We start from the raw sequence: 23,446 nt of genomic DNA on the forward strand, positions 1-23,446 counted from the left end.
ACGCATAAGCGTGGTTAAAGCATGTGCGCGTTCTAGAAGCTTTTATGAGTGGGCCAAGGAACAGGAAGGATCAGGAGAGGATGCAGTGAGGTAAGTGGGGCTGGAACTGGATTTTGGGTGGCGGTGGGTTTTTAAGGGTTGGGGTAGTTTTAAGGGCTGGGGGGGGTCAGGTTTTTATTCACGACTCAGGGGTGTCAGTGAAGTTCTTTGGGCTCAGGGGGGACGGTCAGTTTTTGGGCCTTGGGAGGGGGTCGGGGTACTTTCTTGGGCTCAAGGGGGTCAGGGTAGTTTTTAGGGTTCAAGGGGTGTTGGGTTCGTTTTTCTGTCTGGGGGGCGGGATAGATGTAAGGGCTCAGTGTTTTGGAGTCGTTTTTAGGGCTCAGGGGGGAGGGCTCAGTGTGAACCTTCTCACACATATCCCTTTACCTGTCATGCCGTTACCACAAAATTGCGTGGTAAAGGCGTGCGTGGTAAAGGAATGCCTTGTTCAGGCGCATTTATTGTTAGGGCTGCGTTGTAGAGGCACAGGTGGTTGAGCAATGCATGCCGCTATCATACAACCGTTTTAAACTAGAAGGACTGCATTCGCTGAAACATTCAACAAATCTGACATTCCCTGGTGTGATTACTGCATTTAAGAGAGCGAGAATAAGAAGATCATATATTGAGCCGTGATAATTGTGGTAATCGTGCATAGAAACACTTCCATAACAAAATATTTATAGTGGCAACACACAGGCATGGTGCATTTCTCAAATTTAGATCCCTGAAGAAACAACTGTGTCACGAAACATGTAATAGAGGAATAAAGAAGATGTTTTCTGATTGAGGATAATGACTTTGAATAAAGTATAGAAGTTAATTTGTTCTTTCTCTCTGTGAGGGGTTGTTAGACTTATGAACAACACTGTAGTATTCATGTTGCCCCCTTCAAGGCAGGACACGATTTCATTAACTTCAACATTGTTCCTGTGTGTGTACTTACTGGATAATTTGTCTGAGAAATTGGAATTTATTAAGCTTTTGAATCTTCATTGTATTTTTTCATGGATTTAGACTTACTTAACTAATAATATTCAAAATAAAACGTTTGAACTTCTAGAAAAACGTAAGCCTTCTTAAAAAAATACTAGACTAGATACACTGTGTCAAGGTCGAGCTGGGCAATGTACTTTTGAAATCTAAATGCGCACAGTTTCACAGTTTCAGATTGCCTAACTTTAGAACCCTTTGACTTCACTTGAAATTTGACGAAAGGTTGCTTATCAGTCTAGAATTCAATTCCCGCCTTATAATTTTTAATGGCATCTCAAGGAGGTGTAAAAGCAAGTTAGTTCATTGAGTGATTTGTAGCCTCTCAGCTGCAAATGTATATCTCTTCTAGTAACCTTCTTCCAGTCTGGCTTTATGGGAACAGGTAACACCAAAGAAGATAGTTAACAATGTAGGTACAATACATTCTTTTTGCAGACGCACATGTGATAGAAACCTTGGTATTTAATCACCTAAGAGACAAACAGGCACATTGCATTGGTGTTCACAGAAATATTCAAAGGAGCCATCTATTCAAGAGAAAAACAAAATTTTTCTTTTCCCTGTCTTGCTTCCCTAACAATCCCTAGCAATAAACATTCCAGATTTTTCTTCTTTGTGTCAGCTTGGGTTTTGGGACATACAGTGACATTATTCATCGGATGTCTCCTTTTATAATGACATGATTTTTGCTTATATATACCACAAATCAGCAGAAAATATAGAGTAGCTGTGAAAGAGGGCTGAGTTGGGAGGCATGTATCTTGAAATAAGGTCTAATTATGAGTCTGGTGGTCCACGGAACACCTGATTCATGGAGGCACGGCAGTGGTCGTCTTTTGACTGCACTATTATGACCAGGGTGGTCGGGCCACCATGGGTCTACGGCAACCGCCAGGGATCAGAGATGGGGCAGCGGTCTTGAGGCTGCAATATGCTTGGTGGGGCTGCAGCCGCCCCCGCCAAGCATATTATGAGTTTCCTCACTGCCACACCTTTCATGGCGGTGCGACGGCCATGAAAAGTGTGGCGGTGAGGAAATAAAGGAGGTTCTACAGAGCTCCCTGGGGCCTCACGTCATGTTAGTGCACATTTGTGCCCTCCTAAGTGCCTGCACACCTGTACCTGCTCGGGATGGACTGAATCAGTCCATGCAGTGCAGCTACTGATTTTGACGTTTCCTCTGCGGTGCCTATTTCATAGGCACCACCATGGGAATGCCAAAAAACAGCCAGCCAGACAGGAGAAAACACTTAATCTGGCGGGCGGTTGAAACATGGGTTGGGCGGGGTGGGAGTAGGGCGGTCCTGTACTGCAACCCGAAGCTCATAAGAAAGTCCATAGACACGTGTAATGACGCTTTGCCTGATATCAATTGTCTATTTATAGCTGGACGTGGTGGCTGGAAAACCGATAACCATAAAAAATAAGAAAAGACAGTAACTGCAAAGAGGTAATATGAAGATGACACTGCCTGATGGAGCAGCTAGTTCTTAACTGAAGAGACAGTGATCCAGTTCAAACCGGCCCTGCCATGACAGGAGGTATGGCGTAAAATTGTCACATTTCTTAATGTTACTGTACCTATTTTCGAATTATTATTTTGAATGATACTCTCTTGGAAAAAAAACATGGTCCTTTCGTTTAAAAATAGCATGCATTGGCACAATTATATAAAGAAACACTCTGAGATTCACCCTCCAGCTGGGCACTGCAGGTAGCGATTAATGTCCTTTTTCAGAAAACTAATGCTGTGCCTGCTTCGGCCAATTATGAAATCTGTTCTAGTCTAGCGCCTGCTGCTCATGAATTGAGGCTATCGCGCCTGAAAAGTGTATTTATTTCTGTAGCAGAAACTACATTTATGTGGCTGTACATGGCGATCACTCAATTCCAATAGTTGCTGGCCTTGCTCACTTTTTGTCAGAAGGTTTTTCTCAGCGATTGGGAGTGGATTATTGGACAGCCAATAGAAAAGCAGAGAAGCAACGAGGGGGCGGGTTTTTGTGTAGCAGTAGTATGAATCTGTGTCAATTACTTGTAGGTAACACAAAGACTCCAATGATATTTTAATATGTAGATCCAAATTGCTTAGCAATGTTATACTCAGTGTGACTGACTTTAAAAACCAAGGTCACATCCACTAGAAATTCTGCAACATGGCATGTGCAATACAAGTTACATCTCATTAGGGGTTGCTCATCCATTTTTCTAAATGTGCTTCTCGTTTCTTTTTGTTACATTTTACATCAAACAAAATGTTCATCTCGACATCTACACATCGTCAAAATAAATATGTTGTATCATGAATACATTTTTAATACACTAAACACTTGTCCCATAGGTGTAAGGGGCTGACATATGGCACCTTATCATTGCAATCTGAATGGCATATAACATAAGTAAGGATGGCAAAGCACTGCAATCTTCTTAGAATGCATGACTGTGGTCAGAACCTCTGCTGCAACATGTGAAACTGCTGACCACTGCCACACCCCTGAAGTTCCATGTTGCTGCTAGAACCCGTGGAACTGTGAGGTGCAATCCATGCAACTGTGGACACAGCCCATGGAACTGTGGGGTGTAATCCATGGACTTGCAAGTTGCTGAAATTAAGAGCTAAGTGTTGAATGATTTTGTCATTTTAGATGGGTAATCTCCCGCGTACAGGTCAACCGTCTATGCAAAAGGTGGCATGGTTCGACAGATCCGAAAGCATATGTGGTCTTCCACGCAGATTTTTCCACTTCCTCTTTGTCCTGTAATTAAATGTATCTTTTACACCTAGAATTCTGTGGTTTCTTCCTCTATGTGGATCAAAGAAACTTTCAGTAAATGATAGACTTATCCTTTGCCCTGAGGCAGGATCTCCATTTCCACCAACTCCTTCATGGTCGGACAGATGTGATTCAGTTCTCACTGTAATTTGTCTTTCGCGGATGTAGAGGGCGTAGGTGACTTCCAGGCCCTACTTGCAGGTTCCAACCTAGACTGTCTCTTGGGTCTATGGGTTTCTGTAGGTCATGGGAGGATGGGTGCGCGATGGGTGGATCCAAACCCATGAAACAGCGACAGGGACTGCTGGTGCTCCGCGCTCTGCTCTGAGGCGCCACTGGGAAACGTCTGTGCATGAGACATCTCTGCTGCACTGACACAGTAACCTGGAAGAGAACCACAGTACACTCTATTAGAAAAGAATGACAATAGTATGACACAATCCAAATTATGTTTATAGAAATAAGTTGGGGAGTGTTGTCTCTTGCCTCAAGGAAAATATGTATGGATCAATGTGTGTGTCTAAACCACTTACTGGCATGAACCCTTGCGCTGAAATGGCCATGTGTGGCCCATGCAGGTAAGAGGGGTGTGGCAGGGTGGGAAAGGAGTCGACAGACGACGACGAGAGAAAGTTTTAATATAAAAAGAGTTTCTAGTTTTTTTTATTTTAGTCTCCCTCATCGTTGTCTATTGACCCCCCACCCGCCACACTGCTCTTACATGCACGAGCCGCGCCTGGAAATGGCTCCCTGTTTGAAGATCATGTGCTACTTCACAACATTTTGCAATTTTTAGGTCTTAGTAACTTCTCATTTCTTTATGTTTGAATACAAGCAAACAGGTATGCAGCATATGAGTTAAACTGCATTTCAAATTGCAGGCATTACACTTTAAAAACACATTGATGTGGGAACATTTTGAGGTAATTCTCTTGGCATAATTGGTCATCAGAGTAACTTAGACTTGGAGTGCTTTACTGTCACGAAACATGTTCATAATGATCTGAAACATTGTCTTGAAATATTGCTATATGATATAATTCCAACAATAACATCAACATTAGTAACACTGACAATAGAATTACCACTACTACTACTAATATTAAATGAGGTAAAGTAACTCCATCCGTACATAATAAAGCCACTGTCACTTTGGAGTTCTGTGACCATGTAGAGCAACAAGGTGGAAGGCTGAGTTCCTTTATATGCTGAGAGAACTTTCTTTATAAGGTCATGGAACTCTTTCTACTAACATATCAAAGGGATATACCTGGTTATGATCAGCAATCAACTCCTGAAAACCAGACATCACCTAATGTACAGCAAAGTTCTGTAATTCACATTTCTGTCTGTTAGCAGGTGATAAATACTGGGTAGATTCCCATAGATAGTGTGCCGGCACCAAAGGGGGTATAAATTGGGCCTAAACCTACCCTCTTCTGGCCTACTTTAATCCCCGACCCTCTGCCAAGGACCTATGACCCATACTGGCACTTCCTCTGAACAGGCAAAAATGTTAGGGTTGATTTAGGAAAAGTGTTGCACTGCTGCGTGAAAATAGGCATGCAACACTTTTCAGTGCACCCTCCTTGCAACACCATGGATGCGCCGTATTTACTTTATGGAACTCTGTGTTGCAAGTATTTACAGGTACGTCAGTATTCCTGGCGTATCTGTAGGCGAAAAAGTGGCACAGTGCTGGGGTGTGTTTGAAAACAGCTGCAATCCAGGAATGTTTGCAAACCCCATGTGAAAGGGCCTGAGTCACTGTTTATGCCTGCTGTGAGGCAGGCGTAAGGATTTGACGAAGTGGTGTCCTAGAAGTGTTGCAGTGAAATCTCATAGATTTCACTGCAACACTTCTACAAGCCTACCCTGCATACATTATACTTGTTGCAGATATAATGTAAGGCATGGGTTTACAAAGCGATGCATCTGCCTACATGCATCACTTTGTAAATATGGCTCATTGTGGCACACATTTTACGTCACCGCAGCGTCACAAAAAGTGACGCCATGGCAGCGTAAAGGGTTCATAAATAAGGCCCTTAGGGGCACAAGCATCATTGTTTTTTGTGTCGCAAAGGGGCAGATTCGCAGATGCAGGGGTGCATTTATTTAAGAAGCTTATAAAGCGCGCGGCTACCCCCGAAGGGGGTGTCCCGGCGCTACAGGGTGTCCTTTTGGCACCCTTGAAATTGCATGCGCAATTTGCGAGTAACTATTTGGTACTCGCAAATTGCGCATGCAATTCCCATTGATTCTTATTGGCCGTTAGCATCCGATATTTACTAGTCTGTTGGTTATGCCACACTAAGAGAACTTATCTTGTAATTGCCCTATTGTGGTGTGGGGATACCGGCTGGAAGAGTCTGACCCCACACTATAGTGGCCCCAAAATCCTGCAAACTCGTAATGATGGCATAGGTAGAGGTTTGTCTCCAAAAGGTGCAACAGATGTTGTTAATGAAGTCACCTAATTCTGCTTTGCAGTACATAGGAAAATGAAGATAAGACATGAAGTATACACAATGTATTATTAACTTTAGACTTTGAAAGTTGCGGACAAAGACAACATTGAGGCTCACAAGTATTTGCAGAGTTCATGCCCATCACCAGTAAACTAACTCCAATAGGAATGGGGCATCACAAATTCCTTCCTCCTGAAATTTCAGATTCAAAAAGCAGCCCCCAGAATCTGGAAGTCTCTGGTACTAGAAACTAGCACCAATCCATTGAATACTATTTTCCATGAGGAGGTGAAAACAATACTGATGACAAAAGTTTTCCCTCAGGAACACACAACAACTAGCTGAACACCATGGGAAACCAAAACTCGTGGAAAAACTCAACAAGAGATCCCAGGAGGGTGTTCCCCGTGCAGCCTACACAATGGGAGCCCAGGGTCACACATCATAATACCGGACTGCTTGGCAAAGCAGTTGAGATATGCCTGCCCCGACGATGATGGGATGGGGAATGATGTGACATGGACTACACCCCAAGATAATCCACCATTTGAGGGTAGGTGCTACCTATAACTATACCTGTTTAAACGACTAACAAAACTCTCCTAAGGAAATGCTCCCTTTACAACCTATGTGCAACTATTAACAATGGTGTGGGTCTACACATGCCACTGGAAGTCTCTTTGTAATTCCCAAGTTTGTACGCCCTTAGAATACTGAAACGATTCCCTTGAAAAGTGCTCTGGTACACTCCGTACATTTTGGTAAATTGTAATAAGGGCATGTGCATATCTCAATTTGTACCACTTTGTATTAGTTAAACGAGTACCATGTACATCACTCTCATACCCTCAGGTGATATTTTCTCTTTAGAAAACTCTTGAAATTAAATATATAAATAGTATGCTTTCAGTAAAAGGTAGTTCTGATATGAGCTATGTTTGCTCTTATTTATTCACCTCTTTGGAATCCATTCGCAGTCAGAGTAAAACATGAACAGTGGGCCCCTAGTGCTAGACTGACCATGTGGTAAGCATCACTACTTCTAGGCTCCCTTGCCAGACGATAGGACCTGCATAACAAACTGTGCTTCCATGAAGCCAATTTGGTAGGTGTGAAATCTTTTCAGCGTGTCACAAAACATGCCGTGAGGTGCTTTCTTTCCAACAGAAAACTATGCATTCCCCCGATAAATGCTTTATCTGAAAGGAGGCACGCTGCATTTCTATGTCTGTTAGACCTGGCATCCTTTGCATGGTTTGCCCTGACTTTTTGCCTTCAGGCCTCCTGTTTTTGCTGACTTCATTTCTGCTGGCTTTAGGACTCTGGACACATTACCAGTGCTAAAGTGAATATACTCTGTACTCAAAACATGGTAACATTGGCTTATCCACAATTGGCATATTTCATTTACTTATAAGTCCTTAGTAAAAGTGCACTATATGTGCCCAGGGCCTGTACACTGAATGCTATTGGTACACCTACAGCACTGATTGTGCCACCGACTTCAGTAGCCCTTTACACATGTCTCAGGCCTGCCGCTACAGGGCCTGTGTGTGCAGTTTTACACTGCCCTTTCGGCCTGACAAGTTAGCTTACTTGCCAGGCCCAAACCTTCCCTTTTATTACATATAAGTCACCCCTAAGTTGGGCCCAGGCAGCAGATGTGGGGAGGGTGTAGTAAATTTAAAAGGTAAGAAATGTACATTTGGGCATGTGGGTGAGCACGAGCAAATACAAGCACTGGCAAATATAACATGTTTCAGTTTAAAGGTGCTGTCGACTTATTAATGAAAATTAACTGGAAAGTGGGTCGTGATGGGTTTAAGCAAAGCAGAAAGCACGGACGAGATGAGCGATAGAAGATCTGTGGGAAAGGGAGGAGGGGAATGAAAACAGGACCAATTGTGTCAATTGCTGTTAAAGAAAGGAACACGTATCTCCTTTACTTACCATAAATTGATTAATAACCCACCTGATATCCTAATTCGTTTGTGGGAGCACTGGGAGTGAGATCTGGGGGCCTGGAGGATGACGAGTGGCCGGAGGCCTTGGCTTCCCGCTGAGAGGTGGCAATAAGATTGAGGTTCTGATTTGTACAGTTAAAAATCCTACGTAGATGCTATTACACTTGCACTACCATGGTAAAGATGGGCAGGGCAACAACTGCACTGTGTCCCAGGAATTGCTGCACATTCTTCCATTTGTTATGGAGCTGACCAGGAATCCAGCACTACTGGGAGTCAACTATGTGTGCAGGGCAACATGGAGTTTAAATGAAAAACGGTTCTGTTGGGTCGGACCAATTACTTCTGGGAACACTCATTAATGAGAACACAAACTCTCTGATACAAGCCCAACAATTTGAGAAATAAATGCTCAAAAGCTTTAAGTCATGTAATCAATCAATTGTATAAAAAAAATTCCCAAAATTTGGTATCTGAATTGTAATCATTCTTAGATAACATTCAATGCTTGTAGTGACTGTCAAATATGAAGTGACTTTCAGTGTTCTGAGGGACACAGGGTTACCCCTTTTTCTTAACAGGGCAACATGGAGGCCTCCGCAATGTGGTGTCTCCTGAATGTTTGGGAGATGACTGATCTTACTTGTATGAACCAGATCTGGATGTCATTAGGGATGATGGTCGGTAAGCACAATATTGCTTGTATGTGGGGAGGGGAACTAGCACCACAACTGAGTGAGTGGAAATGGAACATGGATTGGTGCATGTTGGGGGAGAGAGTAGATTATGAAAGCAGAGGTTGCCCCCAAAACTGGGCCAAGATATGGGGGAAATGGAATGATCACCAAGGGGGTTGTGTGCCCCTATTGACAGCACTGGTTTTAATCCTGTAGATCTGGGGTGCCCAGACCATAATGTTGCCTTGTAATTTGATTGGGGAGGCGTGCGGTAACAGAGAGCTTGTTTCTTGATGCTGCATTGTATAATGCTTACTGTCACTGTTCTTTTGTTTGCTTTACTTGCAATAAAAAGAACTTTTAAAAAAATAAGAAAGAAGTAGTCCCTAAAACAGATTGTAAAATGGTGACCAGTGGCTTGATATGATACTTGGTCCCTGCTCTCGGTGAGGGCCAAACATAGCAAGCCGCATGACAAATGCATGCCATGGACAAGTGGAGAGAAAGAATGGAAGAACAATGATGGAGTCAGCAAATGGGAAGCCTATGGGCGGACTGAAGCACACACAGTATACACAATATGTTTCGAAGAGACAGTGCTAGCACTGTCTAGCTTAGAACTAATAAAAAAATAAATGGCCTTGGATTATGCTGCCTCGCAACACAGAGAGTCAAGTGCTAAAAAGGGATACTTGGTTACCAGTTAATTTAGGACCCAGCATTAGCAAAAGGCAGTTGTTACAGCTGGGGTACAGTACCGCCTGCCTGCCCTCAGGGCCTCCGACCTGGAATCCTGACATTACATTCTACTAATTTCATGACTGTTGTGGGAAAGTCATCCTTTTTTCCCTGATCACCCCTATTTTTTGACTGATATTGGTGGAAACTGACTCTGACTGTGCCATGGGGTCAGCTAACCAGGCCCAGGGCCAGTGCTCTGATTAAAAGCTATATGGTAATTAGGTGTGAATACAATTGGTACTGACAACCTACCTGTAATTACCCCTTATTTATGGTAGGGCATGTACATTTAGGGTCCCAGCAGATTTAATGCACTTAAGTGTGCACTGCTGTGTTGCCTGCTGTCATTTTAAAAGGCAGCCCTGCTTTCGTGCTGCTTTTAAATTGATATTATATGCAAATGGATAATTTATATTCCCTTGTGAGGGGAAAAACTGCCAATTTATTTTCCCTATTTTAGCATTGTAGCTGCATAGGCTAGGATGGGAATACTTTACTAACATATAACTATTGACAGGAGTTGAAAGATTGGTAATGATAAATCCAGCAACTTATCACTGTTGAATTTATCATAACTAGTGCAGAAATAAGTTATACAACCTTCCTTTTTGTGAGCTAAAATCCAGCCTTCTAGCAGCATCTCCTAATTGACCAGTCTTGACAGGCTGAGCCAAAGTGCTTTGATGAGGTAATAAGTGGCATACTCTATAGACAGAGGATATCTGGTTGGGGAGATCTGCAGCTGCAGGGAACAGGCGACGAAGGGGGCTGGGTAGACAAACTGATCTTCAAAGAGAGTATGACAGTAAGACTGCAAGCCAGGCCACCGCCTCTTTTTTGTACACCCCTGCCAGATGGGAGCACCAGGATTGGAGGAATTTGCAGGAGATCTGGAAGGGGAGGTTTTAGGGAAATGAGCCTCACAAGTAGGTTAGCTTAGCCAGATCCTATCCCCAAGGAGAAAGTTTCACCATTTTGAATTTGAAAATAGAGTAGACAGGGTTGCCCCTGCTTGTCGCCCCAGAACACTGGATAAATATGGGAGAGCTGGATAGCCAATGGGATCCCCTGCCTGAAACACAAGGAGAAGAAGGACTGCCCTGCCCTGCTGGAACCCTGACCTGCACCAAGAGGACTCTGAATGACTGCACCCACTGCACACTAAGGAACTACAGCCGTAAGTCTTTGCCTTGCTTCAAAAGGAGAAAGAGTGGACTCCCTGAAAGCAAAAGATTAAAAGAGCTCCACCTACATCATATCCATCAAGAAGAACCCTGCTGACCACCTTCAGTTGGGCTTTAAAGGATTTGGCCAGCTGAATGTTGGGAAATGTAGTCCCAACTTCTGAGGAGCGACTCAAATACTCTGGAACCTTGTATCTTGTTTGTGGACACTTTGAACTCCCAAAAGGAACTTCAAGAAGCGCCTCCTGAAGTTTGGAACATTTTTGTGAACTTTTGTGAAAAAGCTCCATCAGGTGACCAACTCGTCAATGAGAGACAAGCATCAAACGTCGAACCACAACTCTGCCTGGATATCACATTAATCCCACTAAAGCTCAAGACTTCTAGGATCTCACCGAGGCCTTGTGCAAATCCAAACTTCTGTCATTGACTAGAACCCTGGCTTGAAGTGGAGCCTTGCTTGACGACAAGAGAAAATCCTCCGCAAAAGTTTCGAAGTGTGAAGGTAAAATTTTGAACTGGCCTCCGACTTAGTTTCAGACCAGGGTTCCATCGGGATTGGCCTCAAATTTTGACTTTGTCCTGGTCAAGCATAACCAGATGCCACAATTTGGTGTGATTGTTTTTTAAGCACTAGAAAGTGTTTATTCTTTAAAACTTCCTCTCTCCAGTTTCCTACACTGGATTTTATCATTTTGGTCACAAAGTCAGAAATACTTTTTTTCACGAAATAAATTCTTAAAGAAATATACACACAATTCATAAAATTATAAAACATTTTTTTAATTAACCTAAAACAACAATTCATGATTATATCTTCTAACTCCATGTACTTTTGTTTTTTAAGCACTAGAAAGTGTTTATTCTTTAAAACTTCCTCTCTCCAGTTTCCTACACTGGATTTTTATCGTTTTGGTCACAAAGTCAGAAATACTTTTTTTCAAGAAATAAATTCTTAAAGAAATATACACACAATTCATAAAATTATAAAACATTTTTTTAAATAGCCTAAAACAACAATTCATGATTATATCTTCTGACTCCATGTACTTACAATTTATACAATTAGATAAACATTAATATTTCTCCGCACGATGCCTCAATATATTTTCACATTATAGGAAAAAACAATGGTTTATGGTGGCCTCAAAAGGTCCTGATAGGGTAGGATATTACTATGGTACTAAAATCAATTCTGGGAGAGAGTTTTGTAGGGTAACATACAACTAGAATATTCTATTTATGTTTTAAAGTACAAAATGTTTTTTTCAGGTGCTCACACAAGTGACAAAGTGCTTATAGTGACTGAGTGAGAAGCTTAAAATAAAACTATATACAAAGTGTCACAAACAAAGGTAATTCCCGCAAAAATATATACATTGAGTAGGGGAGTTTCCTTGAATAGGTCGACGGCCTTTCGATCTAAACAACTCTAGATCATCATCAGGACATTGTGAGCTTCCTGAAACAGTGGTAAAATAAAGCAATTTTAGTACTTTGACCCTACTTTAACTTATTTCTTAACATAGTGGTATAGTGCTCCCAGTGGCATATAAACCATGCACATGCTCATTTCTATGTAATTATTAGAAATAGGCAACCGTGAATTAAACGTGCTTTTTTGGGGGTTTTGAGTAATTTGGCGAACAAGGCTGTTTTTCGCGCTGTTTAGGTAAATTGCATAGGTGGGAGTTTCTTGAGTAATTTGACGAACAGGGTTATTTTCGCGCTTTAGGTAAATTGCATAGGTGCGCGCTTTTCAGAATTGACTTACTATGAAAGATGGTTGAATTAATTTCCATCAAGTATATAAACTCAAGATTCTCAGGCTTTTGTGAAAGATTCCAACTGCCTGAAAGATAAGGACGGAATCATTCATAGAGTGATCACCGCAATGTTTTCTACGATCACTAAAGTTAAAAGCGGGAAACTTACTGAGTGTGCTATTGTCAAAGGCAGACCGATTTAAACTCGTCTGGGTGTAGCGTTTTCAGCACTATCTGTGAGCAAAACAAACCAAACATTGAAGTTTTTTGTAAAGGTTCTATTGGTAAAAATTTTAAAACGCTATAGATTATTTATGAAAATTACCCATAGAATTCAGGTATTGTTTGCAGTGGTTAAAGTAATGATTTTTGCTGGGTAGACCTAGAGTGGTAATAAGGGTAGGTTTTAAAAGCGATGGTTAATTGAGAACCATGCTTTAGACATATTCAGACAGTAGAAAAAACGTTACCAGTTATTAGTCGCGGTATAGCTTCCCGGCGGGAGCTGGGGACGAAGAATAAGGGTAGCGTTAGAATGTAATCTTTAAGTATTACTTCCAACAAGTCGCTTTTGTTGACCTGTAGAAAGAGCGGGGACATTCTCTACATTAACTTACTTGATCACCGTGCTCCGCGGTTCGGCTATCCCTGCCTCGCTGCTTCGGCGTTTTGCTCGCGCATTAGTGTTTACCTCCTGCTTTTTAGCAGGCGCATGCGCGGTAAGGTGTCTGTTACGCGCATGTGCCCTGCGCTGTAGAAACGCGCATGCCTGACAGTTAGTGCACTATTAGCGTGAAATTACATGGAGATTTAAGCGGAGACAGTTCCTAGTACATTACATATCACAATATAATATAATATAATAAGTACTGGTAAATATAGCTTTTAGTTATCATATTGCAGATCCATTTCAAGCATTATATTGCATGAGAGTTGTTGGTAATAATAGTGCTTGAAAAGTAGAGTATTGAGTTAGCCACAGCTGTTCCATTCATCCAAAGTGTTGAGTTAGTCACAGCTGTTCCACTCATCCAAAGTGTTGAGTCCTTTCTCAATGCTTTTACATAAAAGAATCCATTTACATTCGAGGCGGTTCAAGATTGTCTGTTGATTGCCCCCTCTTGCATTGGGCAGTAGTTGGTCCACAACCTGCCATCGTAGATCATTTTCAGAGTGTCCGTGTTTCACATAATGTTCCACAAGGGGTGCTGTTGTTACCTTACAGCGAATTCTGCTCCGATGTTGCGAAATCCTGGTTTTTATCTGTTGAGTGGTTTGGCCAATATACAGTTTTTGGCACGGACATTGGATACAATATATGACGTTTTTCGAATTACAGTTCATAAAAGACTTTAGTTTATGTTTATAATTTTCATATTCAAACACTTTGGTATTGGTAGTGAAATCGCATGCAGTGCAGTTGTTACATTTGTAGTGTCCTACAATAGGTGGAAGATTCAGACAGGTCTCAATGGTGGTATTTTTTATAGTTGTAGTGGCAGCTCTCACTAAATGACCTTTGAGATTGCGTCCTCTTTTATAAGAGAATAAAGGGGTCCCTGTATCAAGTTCTAAAGGGTCCAGTACAGGCCAGTGTTTTTAATTACTTTACAGAGCTTATTGCTAACTGTACTGAATGTCGTCACACAGGTTATTCTTTTTAGAGGTTCCTTCTTTTTGGATTGTAGAATATGTTGTCTATGGGCATACCAAGCCGGTTTCATAGCTCTTCTTACAAGCTTTTTGGGGTAGCCTCTACTCATCAATTTGGTACACAGGGTTTCCGCCGCTAGAAAGAAGTCCTGTTTGAACTTACAATTGCACCTAATTCTGAGGAACTGGCTGTAGGGAAGGCCATCCCTGAGGGCCCTTGAGTGTGCACTATGATATTCTAGGAGCGTATTGCGCTCTGTAGGCTTTCTAAAAAGTGTTGTATATAGCTGTTCCTCATGACATTTGATTGTGACATCTAGGTAATCAACCTGATATCTGTCAAAATTGTAGGTGAATTTAAGATCAGTTTGGCTGTTATTGAGCCACTCGCAATAGTCTTTTAGTGTGCCTTCATCCCCTTTCCAGATCATGAGCACATCATCTATGTATCTGCGCCAGCTAAGAATGTTGTCGTGGTACGGGTTGTCAGAGTTTAGAATGATGTTTGACTCAAGGTCATCTAGAAAAAGTATGGCAAAATTGGGGGCAAAAATTGCCCCCATGGAAGTACCTTTGCATTGTCTATAATAGGTATCTTTAAACATGAAATAGTTTTTGGTAAGGGCGATCTCTAGTAAGTTCATTATGAAGTCTGTAGGGACTCGATGAGGCGCTGGTCGGTTATTAAGATGTTTGCGGATCACATCCATCCCCTTCTGTTGGGGGATATTTGTGTATAAAGACTCTATGTCTAGAGTAACTAGAAGTTCTGAGTCAGGATGGTATGGATGTGATTCAATGAGATTTATTAGATGTGTTGTGTCTTTGATATAGGTAGTTGTGTCTTTTACCAAATCTTTAATGAAAAAGTCAATATACTTCCCTAAGGGTTCTACAATTGAACCGCAACCTGAAAGGATGGGTCTACCTGGGGGGGCTTCCATATAGGTCACAGCCCAAGATCTCACACATATTTACAGCACGTATTACTCCAATCTGCATTTATAAAGTACAAAGTGCATAGCAGTTTATCGCTACTTCAATGATCTCTCTAAATCTTGTTTCTGTTTGAGACATACTTCTCGTCTTCTAACATATTCCTATTAGGAAATCCTCTCATTGCAATAAAAATTTCCTTACTAAGTAAAAAGAAAAAAGCACCATTGTCAGCCTTATATTAAAATCCTAAAAAAGGGTAATATTACCGGTGTCTGAGATTTTTCACAAATACTGTCCAATGGTTATAGCTACATCTCAGAACCTAAGGTCATGTATCAAATCCTGACCCAGTTCCCTCATTTGGATTCCATATTTTTTAAATACAGGTAAGAGTAACTTTTTCCTTTCTACCATGAAGAATGCTTAATCCATCAATATAAAGCTCACTGAATATTTCATACCTCGCTTACAGAGGCACTGCCTATTGTTCTTAGCAACATCAATTTGTAGTCCCTTGATACGCCATCCGGGGTCAATTACCACCTTCAAATGCAACACTTTGTTACATATGCGCTAGTCTGGAATGTTATACAGTTAAGGAACAGATCCATGCTCTCCAGAGAGCTTGAGTAGGGAATAACTGCGCTTTTGACTTTGAGATAGTGCAAATCCTCTCTCCAGCTAGATTCTAGAGCACTTTGCCTGAGAGTACTCTTTATTGGGGTTGTCTGGGCCACTTCCCCTCTTTCAGTGCGCAACTCTGGGACCCCAAACGCTTCAGCATCATTACCAAAGGATTCTTTTTTCTGCGTGAATTAGCATAATTTCTGGTAAGATTTTCTCTGACAATTTATCACCAGACATTCCATCTTTAAGAGAAAAATAGAAATGCAAGGCTCTGGCATCTGCCAGGGCACTCCAGGCTACAGTTCTTAACTCGTTCCTTGCAGCTTGAATCATAGCATTTAAGGGGAGTTCTAGGAGAGCAATTTCAAAGAATAAATTTCTAAACCTTCCCATGATCCCAAGACAACATCTCTGCTCCATAAAGGGACTGTGGGATTAGCTTACCCTGTATGAATTTACTTATGGCTCAAAGGTATGGATCACAAACATGCTCAAATCTTTTCACCTCATTCACTACTGTGGATAGAACAAGTCACCAGGAAGCCATTTGTTTATCCCACCTCAAGTCGTCTGTAAAGGTTACACCTAGATATTTGTACTCTCTAACCTGCTCTAAATGCATATCACCTAGGAACCACGTGAATTTCCTTTTCCTCTAGGCAAAAACCATTGTTTTTGTCTTGTCAACATTCCTTGTTTATTTGTTTTCTAGACAGTAGGAATTTAGGGCGTTTAGTTTTCATTGCAGCCCTATAGGCGTGGAGTCCATCACTACTAGATTGTCCACATACACGAGGAAGCTAATATGACTACCTCCAACCTTTGATAAAAAATTTGCGTATCACGTAACATCTGGGGGAAGTCTGCAATCAATAGATTAAACAGCAGTGGTGCCAGAATGCAACCCTGTCGCAAACCGTTTTCAATCGGAATTTTTCTAGTCAGGCTTCTATGCCCATTAAGGTCAATCTGTACCCAGTTGCCCCTATGGAGCCTAATCACCAGGCTGAACAGGGCTCCCGATATCTTCCACTGCTGTGATTTGCGCCAAAGGGGACCTCTGTCAACTCTGTCAAAAGCTGCTTGGAAGTCAACGAAACAGCAGCAAAGGCCACCTGCTGACTCCATTGACTTCTTTGCGACTCCCCACAGCGTGAAACAGTGGTCCATCATAGAGTGGTTTGGCCTAAATCCTCCCTGCTCCGCTGCAATCAATCCGATGTCGAAGGCCCAGGCTGCTGGGTATTTTAACAATGTTTGGTCATAAAGTTGGGACTGGATATCTAAAAGAGAAATCAGGTGATAATAAGCCAACTGATCCATCTAGCCCTTTTTATGAATGGGCTTCACTATAGCAAACTTTCAAGATTCAGGGAAGGAACAAGACAATGTTACCCACTGGCAAAACTGCTCAAAATGGATCCCTGTTTCCTTTTTGAACATCACCAAAGGATGGCCATCTGGACCTCCTACCCTGCAAGCTTTCATATTACTAATTATTTCCAACAGGAATACTGCAGACTGTTCATTAGATATCACTTCAGAATCTACTGCACCACTAATATAGTCTCATGACTTGCATCCTTGTACAAAGAGGCGATAAAAACAAACCAGTCTTCCTCAGGTATTTGGGTCTCAAGACTCAAGAGAGGATGGTGATAAGAGAGTTACATTGTTCGCTAGTTGCCAAAACCGCTTGCTATCTCTATCAACCAGCCTTGATAGCATTTCCTCCCAGTTTAACCCACAGAACTCACTCCTTTTGTGACCACATAATTTCTGATAAGCAGTTTTTGCTGCTATCATTGCTTTTAGCTTTGAGTAGAGGTGGGTCCTGTTTACCACCCTTCTACCCTCCCGACATTCATCGCGATACCAGGTTTTCCCCTTACCATTTAGGCTATTATTTGGGTGTGGGCCTCCTTTTTCTAGCTTAAACTGGGCTAGCAGTTGTTTTGTTAATCTATCATACCAATCACATGCATCATTTCCTACTTCTAAACAGAAAGGTTCAAATTCAACTAAAGAGAGTGCATGCCGTACATCTTCCCTAATCTGAACTCAAATTCTCTTGTAATTCACAACATTTAGGTCACCAGTGGCATTTGAACGTTGTAGAAAAACCTCTTTAAGCTCCAAGCTAAGAGCAAAATGATCACTGAGCCCCATATCTAGGACTCTAAAATGTTCCACCCGTTGAAACGGGAGGACTGGAACAATCACATAATCTATGGGTAATTTACTATTACCATGTTGAAATGTTTTTCCAGCTGGAATATCATCATGGTTCAGTTTAAGTAGACAATGTAGAACCCATGCATGTCCTTCCCCAGTGCTTCCTGAAAAAAATGCATTTCAGGATGTTTGAAGCTGAGAGTTATTCTTTCATTACATCATCACAATCTTTAAAAACTGATCTTTCTTAAAATCTCCCCCTACCACCAACAAAGCATATGGGAAGTCACACATCATATTTTTACATCATTACCCAGATTCAGTAGTTCACAGTCAGGCAAAATGAGGATTGGCAGTACATACACATTTAGACATATTGTCTGCTTTGACCCCCCGAGGTTGGTACATATGCCAATTAGACAAGTAAGGATCCATATGCAAGTGGTTTGGAACTTGGTTGCTTTCCTCCCCCAGCAAACTGAGACCAGTGTTAAAAATCTACCCATTGATCTTCTCTCTTTGTGATGCCTTGGCATTTGGAACTTTGGCAACAAACCCCTTCCCTATGGGGCACTCCAATGTAAATGTAAATGTATTGCGATTTATATAGCGCACGTATCACCCAAAGGCATCAAGGCGCTTGCCTTGGGAACCCGTCCTGGTATTCCCCTGTGAGATAACCCCAGCAGGGTATCCACAAGGTGAAAGCCAGGCATCCCGCCGCGAGGGGCCGTAGTGGAGATTAAGCAAGCTATTGCCCAGAGTCGCAGAGTGTGAACCCATGAGTCAAGTAGGCACCGGAACGAGAATTATCAAGTCCGTGGAATTTTTGAGCCCAAGACCCGCCGAGGCGGGGAATTGAACCCTAGTCCAGGACCAATCTCAGCTTCCGGGTCTGCTGCCTCTAACCCCTGAGCCACACTTCTCCACTCAACAGTCAGGTTTCCTGGATGAACAGTATAGATTAATTCGTCAAGATCTACCTTTGATTTCCATTTCTGTAAATGTTTTGAATCAGTAAATGTTCCATACCAGGAGGTGAATGGGCTGATGATGCCCTATCTCCTGCCAATCAATCTCATCTGCATCATCACCACTCCACGGCAGAAGGTAACAATCCTGAGTGTTTTTGAACGAGTAACTCTCATTTCTCAGGGGATATACCCATGAGTTCCATGGTTACTTTCGCTCCTTGACAAGTCCAACTTCCAGTGGTGGGTCATGTTTTGATTCCTTAAAACTGTTGCTCTATCGTTGGAAAACGTTAAGCTAACTATTCCTTCTTGCAAACGATCATGTTCACACCAACTCCTCCCAAAATCTGATCTCCGATTTACTCAAAAAGCCCAGCAAAATAGACATGGTTCTGTTTTAACCCACCATGTTCACATAAAAACGTTTCCTCATCTTCTTCACAGAGACTAATGCCATTTGAAGGCAGGACTAGACGAGATGCTTCCACTAAGTTCTTTGCCTCTTTCGAGGAGAACAAAACTCTGGTTACTTCTTTCCCGGTGATCTCTCTAAATCCAACCAATGCCAAGTCCTTTGTAGAGATATTCCTTAGCCTTTTAATATTGGGAAATACATTTAGCAGTTTAGACCTATTAAGGAGGTTACTACATGTGTGCCTTCTGCTCATTCTAGATTGCATTTTTAGGAATAGCATTGGAGGTCTCGTCTGCTTACAAACATCACCAACCTGACCTAGGGAAACACTAATAGGATGTGCTAAGGGTTTCCTTTTCACAGACTCAGTACCCTGACCCAACAATTTGGGAGAGGATCTCACCCTAGGGTCTTTGGAGTTTTTGGAATTCCTATTGTTCCTAACATTTTTGTTTTTGTTACAACACACTCCTTTAACACTGTTGTATATTCCTTACTTTTCCTTCTCCCATTCCCCAAACACTTTTCTTGGGACTTTCCACAGGAGCCCAGAGGTGGCAACGCCTAATTACGAATGCACATCTTAGTAATACATTTGTCGGAAAGTAATACTCATGTATAGTATAGTGTGGTACTCTCTAAGCAAGAAGTCTCCATCCACACTCAGAGAGACAAAAACAAACTCCAAGGAAAACCTTTCCCGTCAAGTTGACAAATGACATGCACAAATGCAGAGGCACACTGAGTCAGTCCAAAATGTAGTAGTCCAAATAGTAATCAAAATATAGCCCATAACATATTTATTTTTCCTTTATTTTCTTCTTTTCTCAAATATCCAAGCACAAAAACACATTGGCAGCCGACACATGTTTCGTCCAAAGGACTTTTTCAAGGCTCATAGACTGCTGGGATTTGGAATCTCCATGCTGTGAATTTTTGCCTGCAGGTACAGAAATTCGTAGAGACAAAGACAGGTCATAGATATCCCGAATAAGATTACAAGACATTGATACTTTGCATAACGCTCAGGATCCAGTGAAAATTTAGAAGACTGATTCTTCAAAACTGATTTTGTCTTCACAGACTTTCAGAATCTGCGCGTTTATTCGTGCCTCCGGGTCGTTGCTCTACGGGGTGCCGGGTGTATATACCCTGATAATATAGCCTTGAAAAAGTCATTTGGACGAAACAAGTGTCGGCTCGGCTGCCAGTGTGTTTTTGGCTTGGATATTTGAGAAAAGAAGAAAATAGAGGAAAAATAAATATCTTATGGACTATCTTTAGATTACTATTTGGGCTAATACCCAACCTACATTTTGGACTGACTCAATGTGCCTAGGCATTATTGCATGATATATTTCTTGGGACTTTCCTGCGAAATTGCCCATCAGTGGCACCTTTTTCTACAATGTTTACTTGTTTTCCCCTAATAGCAGAAACCCTTAAGGTTGGTGACCTAACAGGTTGGCTGGGAGGAGCTATATCACCCAATATTAAATGGTCTTTACAATTTCTACCACCCCTCCTTTCTTGATGTCTCCTTCTTCCTCCTGCCCACAGCAAGACAACTGCACATCTAGATAGGATCCTTTTTTCCCAAATACACTTCCTCTCCTGAAAACTAGATATGGATGTTTTGAAACAAAGATCCTACCATTAACACTTTCTGCAGAGGGGTGTACCTCATCTTTGGGAATTACCTGGGGGCCAGATTTGAAGATTACATCCTTAGGCTCTCTTCCACTGGAACATCTTTGTCTGCATCCATTAATGATTTCTTGATGGATTCGAGCAGTTGGATAAGCTTAACATTTTACGTATTATTCAAAATCAGAGCTTTTAACGTTCCCTGGAAAGTAACTTGCATTAAAGAAAGGAGATTCAGCATTGACAGATCTTGGGTAAAATCTGAAACATTATCCTGGAAATTCATGATTATCTTGTTTGTTTTCATCAGTCCCCCTCTTGAGTCCATCAGTTGATTCCTCAAACGCTTCACACTCGGCAAGAGATAAACATTCATGCTACAAATTTCAAACTGTTTCAATTGATATTATACCTAAACTGGCTCTCTTCGTAGAAACTAGGGACGATGAAGATCTTGTGGATCTAGTTCCAGGCACCCGCCCCCTCGTATCCTGGGCCACCTCCATCAGATTGTATAGACATGATAAGTCCAGGCCCTCTGAGTCTTGACCAGAACATTCACACAAAGGTTTCAAATGATAATAGATCATCTTAACCTTTGGCCAAACTGACCTGTCCAGAAAATTATGGGTTACCAAAGAAGAAAAAACATTGTAAAAAGCCTCTTGAGGAGATACCTAGGTCTCAACGGTACAAGCAACCACTCCCTTCTGGTGACCTCCAGTAGCAACCCCTCTTGTGATGGAGCATTCCAATATACAACCACTATTACAGGAGGTAGATTGAAGACAAAGGCTGGGAGCATACACCCCTCCTGCACTTTCCTTATGGCAATCCAGCTTGGGGCAGTCCAACTGGTAAATGCCACCTTGGCCAGAAGGGTAAGAGGAAGTAAGTTCTATGACACCAGGTTCCCTTACACTGAGTGGGATTTTTCTCTCAACTCCAATCCACTCCTTAACTGTGCTTTTATTCCGCTCTTTTGGAACCATCTGCTCCGCTTGTACTCCCATTACCACTTCCCTTCCCTCTGGACCTCAGCGTACGCTCTACCATGGAGAACCTGCTTTTTTCAACAGATTTTGTTGATTTTATTTTTTTTAAACACATTTTTATGGTAATTGCATGATAATTGTAGGAAAGCACCATGTTCTCTTCTACTCTGCTCTGCTTTCCTGATGTGTTTTCCTCTGTCTCCCTTGTAGCTCCCTTGCAGCTCAATTGAAACACTGAGTCACTTAGACACTGACCCCAAATGATTTATTACCACAGCAACCAGGGTTCACCAGGCTTCATGGAGAGCACGGGTAGACGAGGGGGGAATACAGTGGAGCCACAGGGCAGCAACTGCACCAGCTTACTAGAATGGACACCTCCGCTCTCAGGCCTTCCTGCGCTGCAATCACCTAGTGTGTCCCCCCTCTCTTTAGGATCTGCTGCCACTGGATTCAGTGATTTCTCATTGCATTCCACCACTACCATGTCCACACTTTGCTCTTTTGGGAAGAACGAAGCGGGGAGAATAGAATAGAGAAATGATCTCAGCTTCAATTGATTACATTGATTTGGCTCCTGAAGTTCAAGGGGCGTGGGGAGGACTAGAGCAAAATAAGGAGACTCCTCCTCGCACATCTACCCCTGATGCCAAAGACTGACCATATTTTGCCTGAGTGGCTCCAGTCAGCTTAAATTTGCCAACCGCCTCAGGGCTTCTTGACTTCACAGGCTCAGGGCTGCAGGGCTCAGGACAGCTGGTCTGACTACCAGGACCCTGTAACTGATCGGTCTAGCCACAGACTCCGAGACCCATGGGGTATGCCCCTTTCAGTCCATATACGCCCGCTATGTTTGCCTGGCCACCGGTCTGCTCCAACAGCCAGCCAGGCATGTGCAGCATTCTCTGTGGCACACAAGAGCGGCAGCGATTGGTGTCCTTAACCACACGCTTCACGATCTCACAGCAGCCTCTGAGATGAACGGCATCTCCATTTGCAGTCTGAACAATGTCTCTCGACAGCCTGAATAGTGTCCTTGTTTTGGTGTCAGTTTAAAGATAAAAATATTTCCTATTTGTAACAGTTGGTTGTAGATTTTAATTGTGTATTGAGTCTTACTTATTTAATGTGTTGTTGTTTTTAAATGCTTTACACACCTGTCTCCTGAGTTAAACCTACCAGCTACCAAGGCTTGAGCAAGGGAATAATTTATTGAGACCTTGTCTGGGCCTTAGATTGTGTTGGTGGCCTTATTGCTAGTGGTAGGTGCATACTTATCCCTACTAATGAACCACCTCACAAGAAGGACACCTAGTCCTTTTGGATCCAAGCAAAGTTTACTGCCCAATTAGATACTGAGGAATCTGTGATAAGGATACAATAATTCTTAATCCCATGCACAAGAACTG

The 23,446-nt window shown here is 42.2% G+C and overlaps 1 protein-coding gene across 1 annotated transcript in view; it reads right to left on the reverse strand.

The window, feature by feature from the left end:
- Window positions 1–3,384: 3,384 nt before the first annotated feature.
- Window positions 3,385–23,446, reverse strand: part of DOK6 (docking protein 6) — a 1,609,598-nt gene continuing 1,589,536 nt past the window's right edge. The window contains exon 10 of the mRNA XM_086967445.1: window positions 3,385–4,193. Coding sequence (XP_086823571.1) covers window positions 3,942–4,193 — 252 coding nt within the window. The 3' untranslated portion in view covers window positions 3,385–3,941. The remainder of the gene's footprint in view (window positions 4,194–23,446) is intronic.

The sequence above is a fragment of the Lissotriton vulgaris genome, chromosome 4_1, assembly GCF_964263255.1.
Source record: "Lissotriton vulgaris chromosome 4_1, aLisVul1.2, whole genome shotgun sequence".
Taxonomy (NCBI): Eukaryota; Metazoa; Chordata; class Amphibia; order Caudata; family Salamandridae; genus Lissotriton; species Lissotriton vulgaris.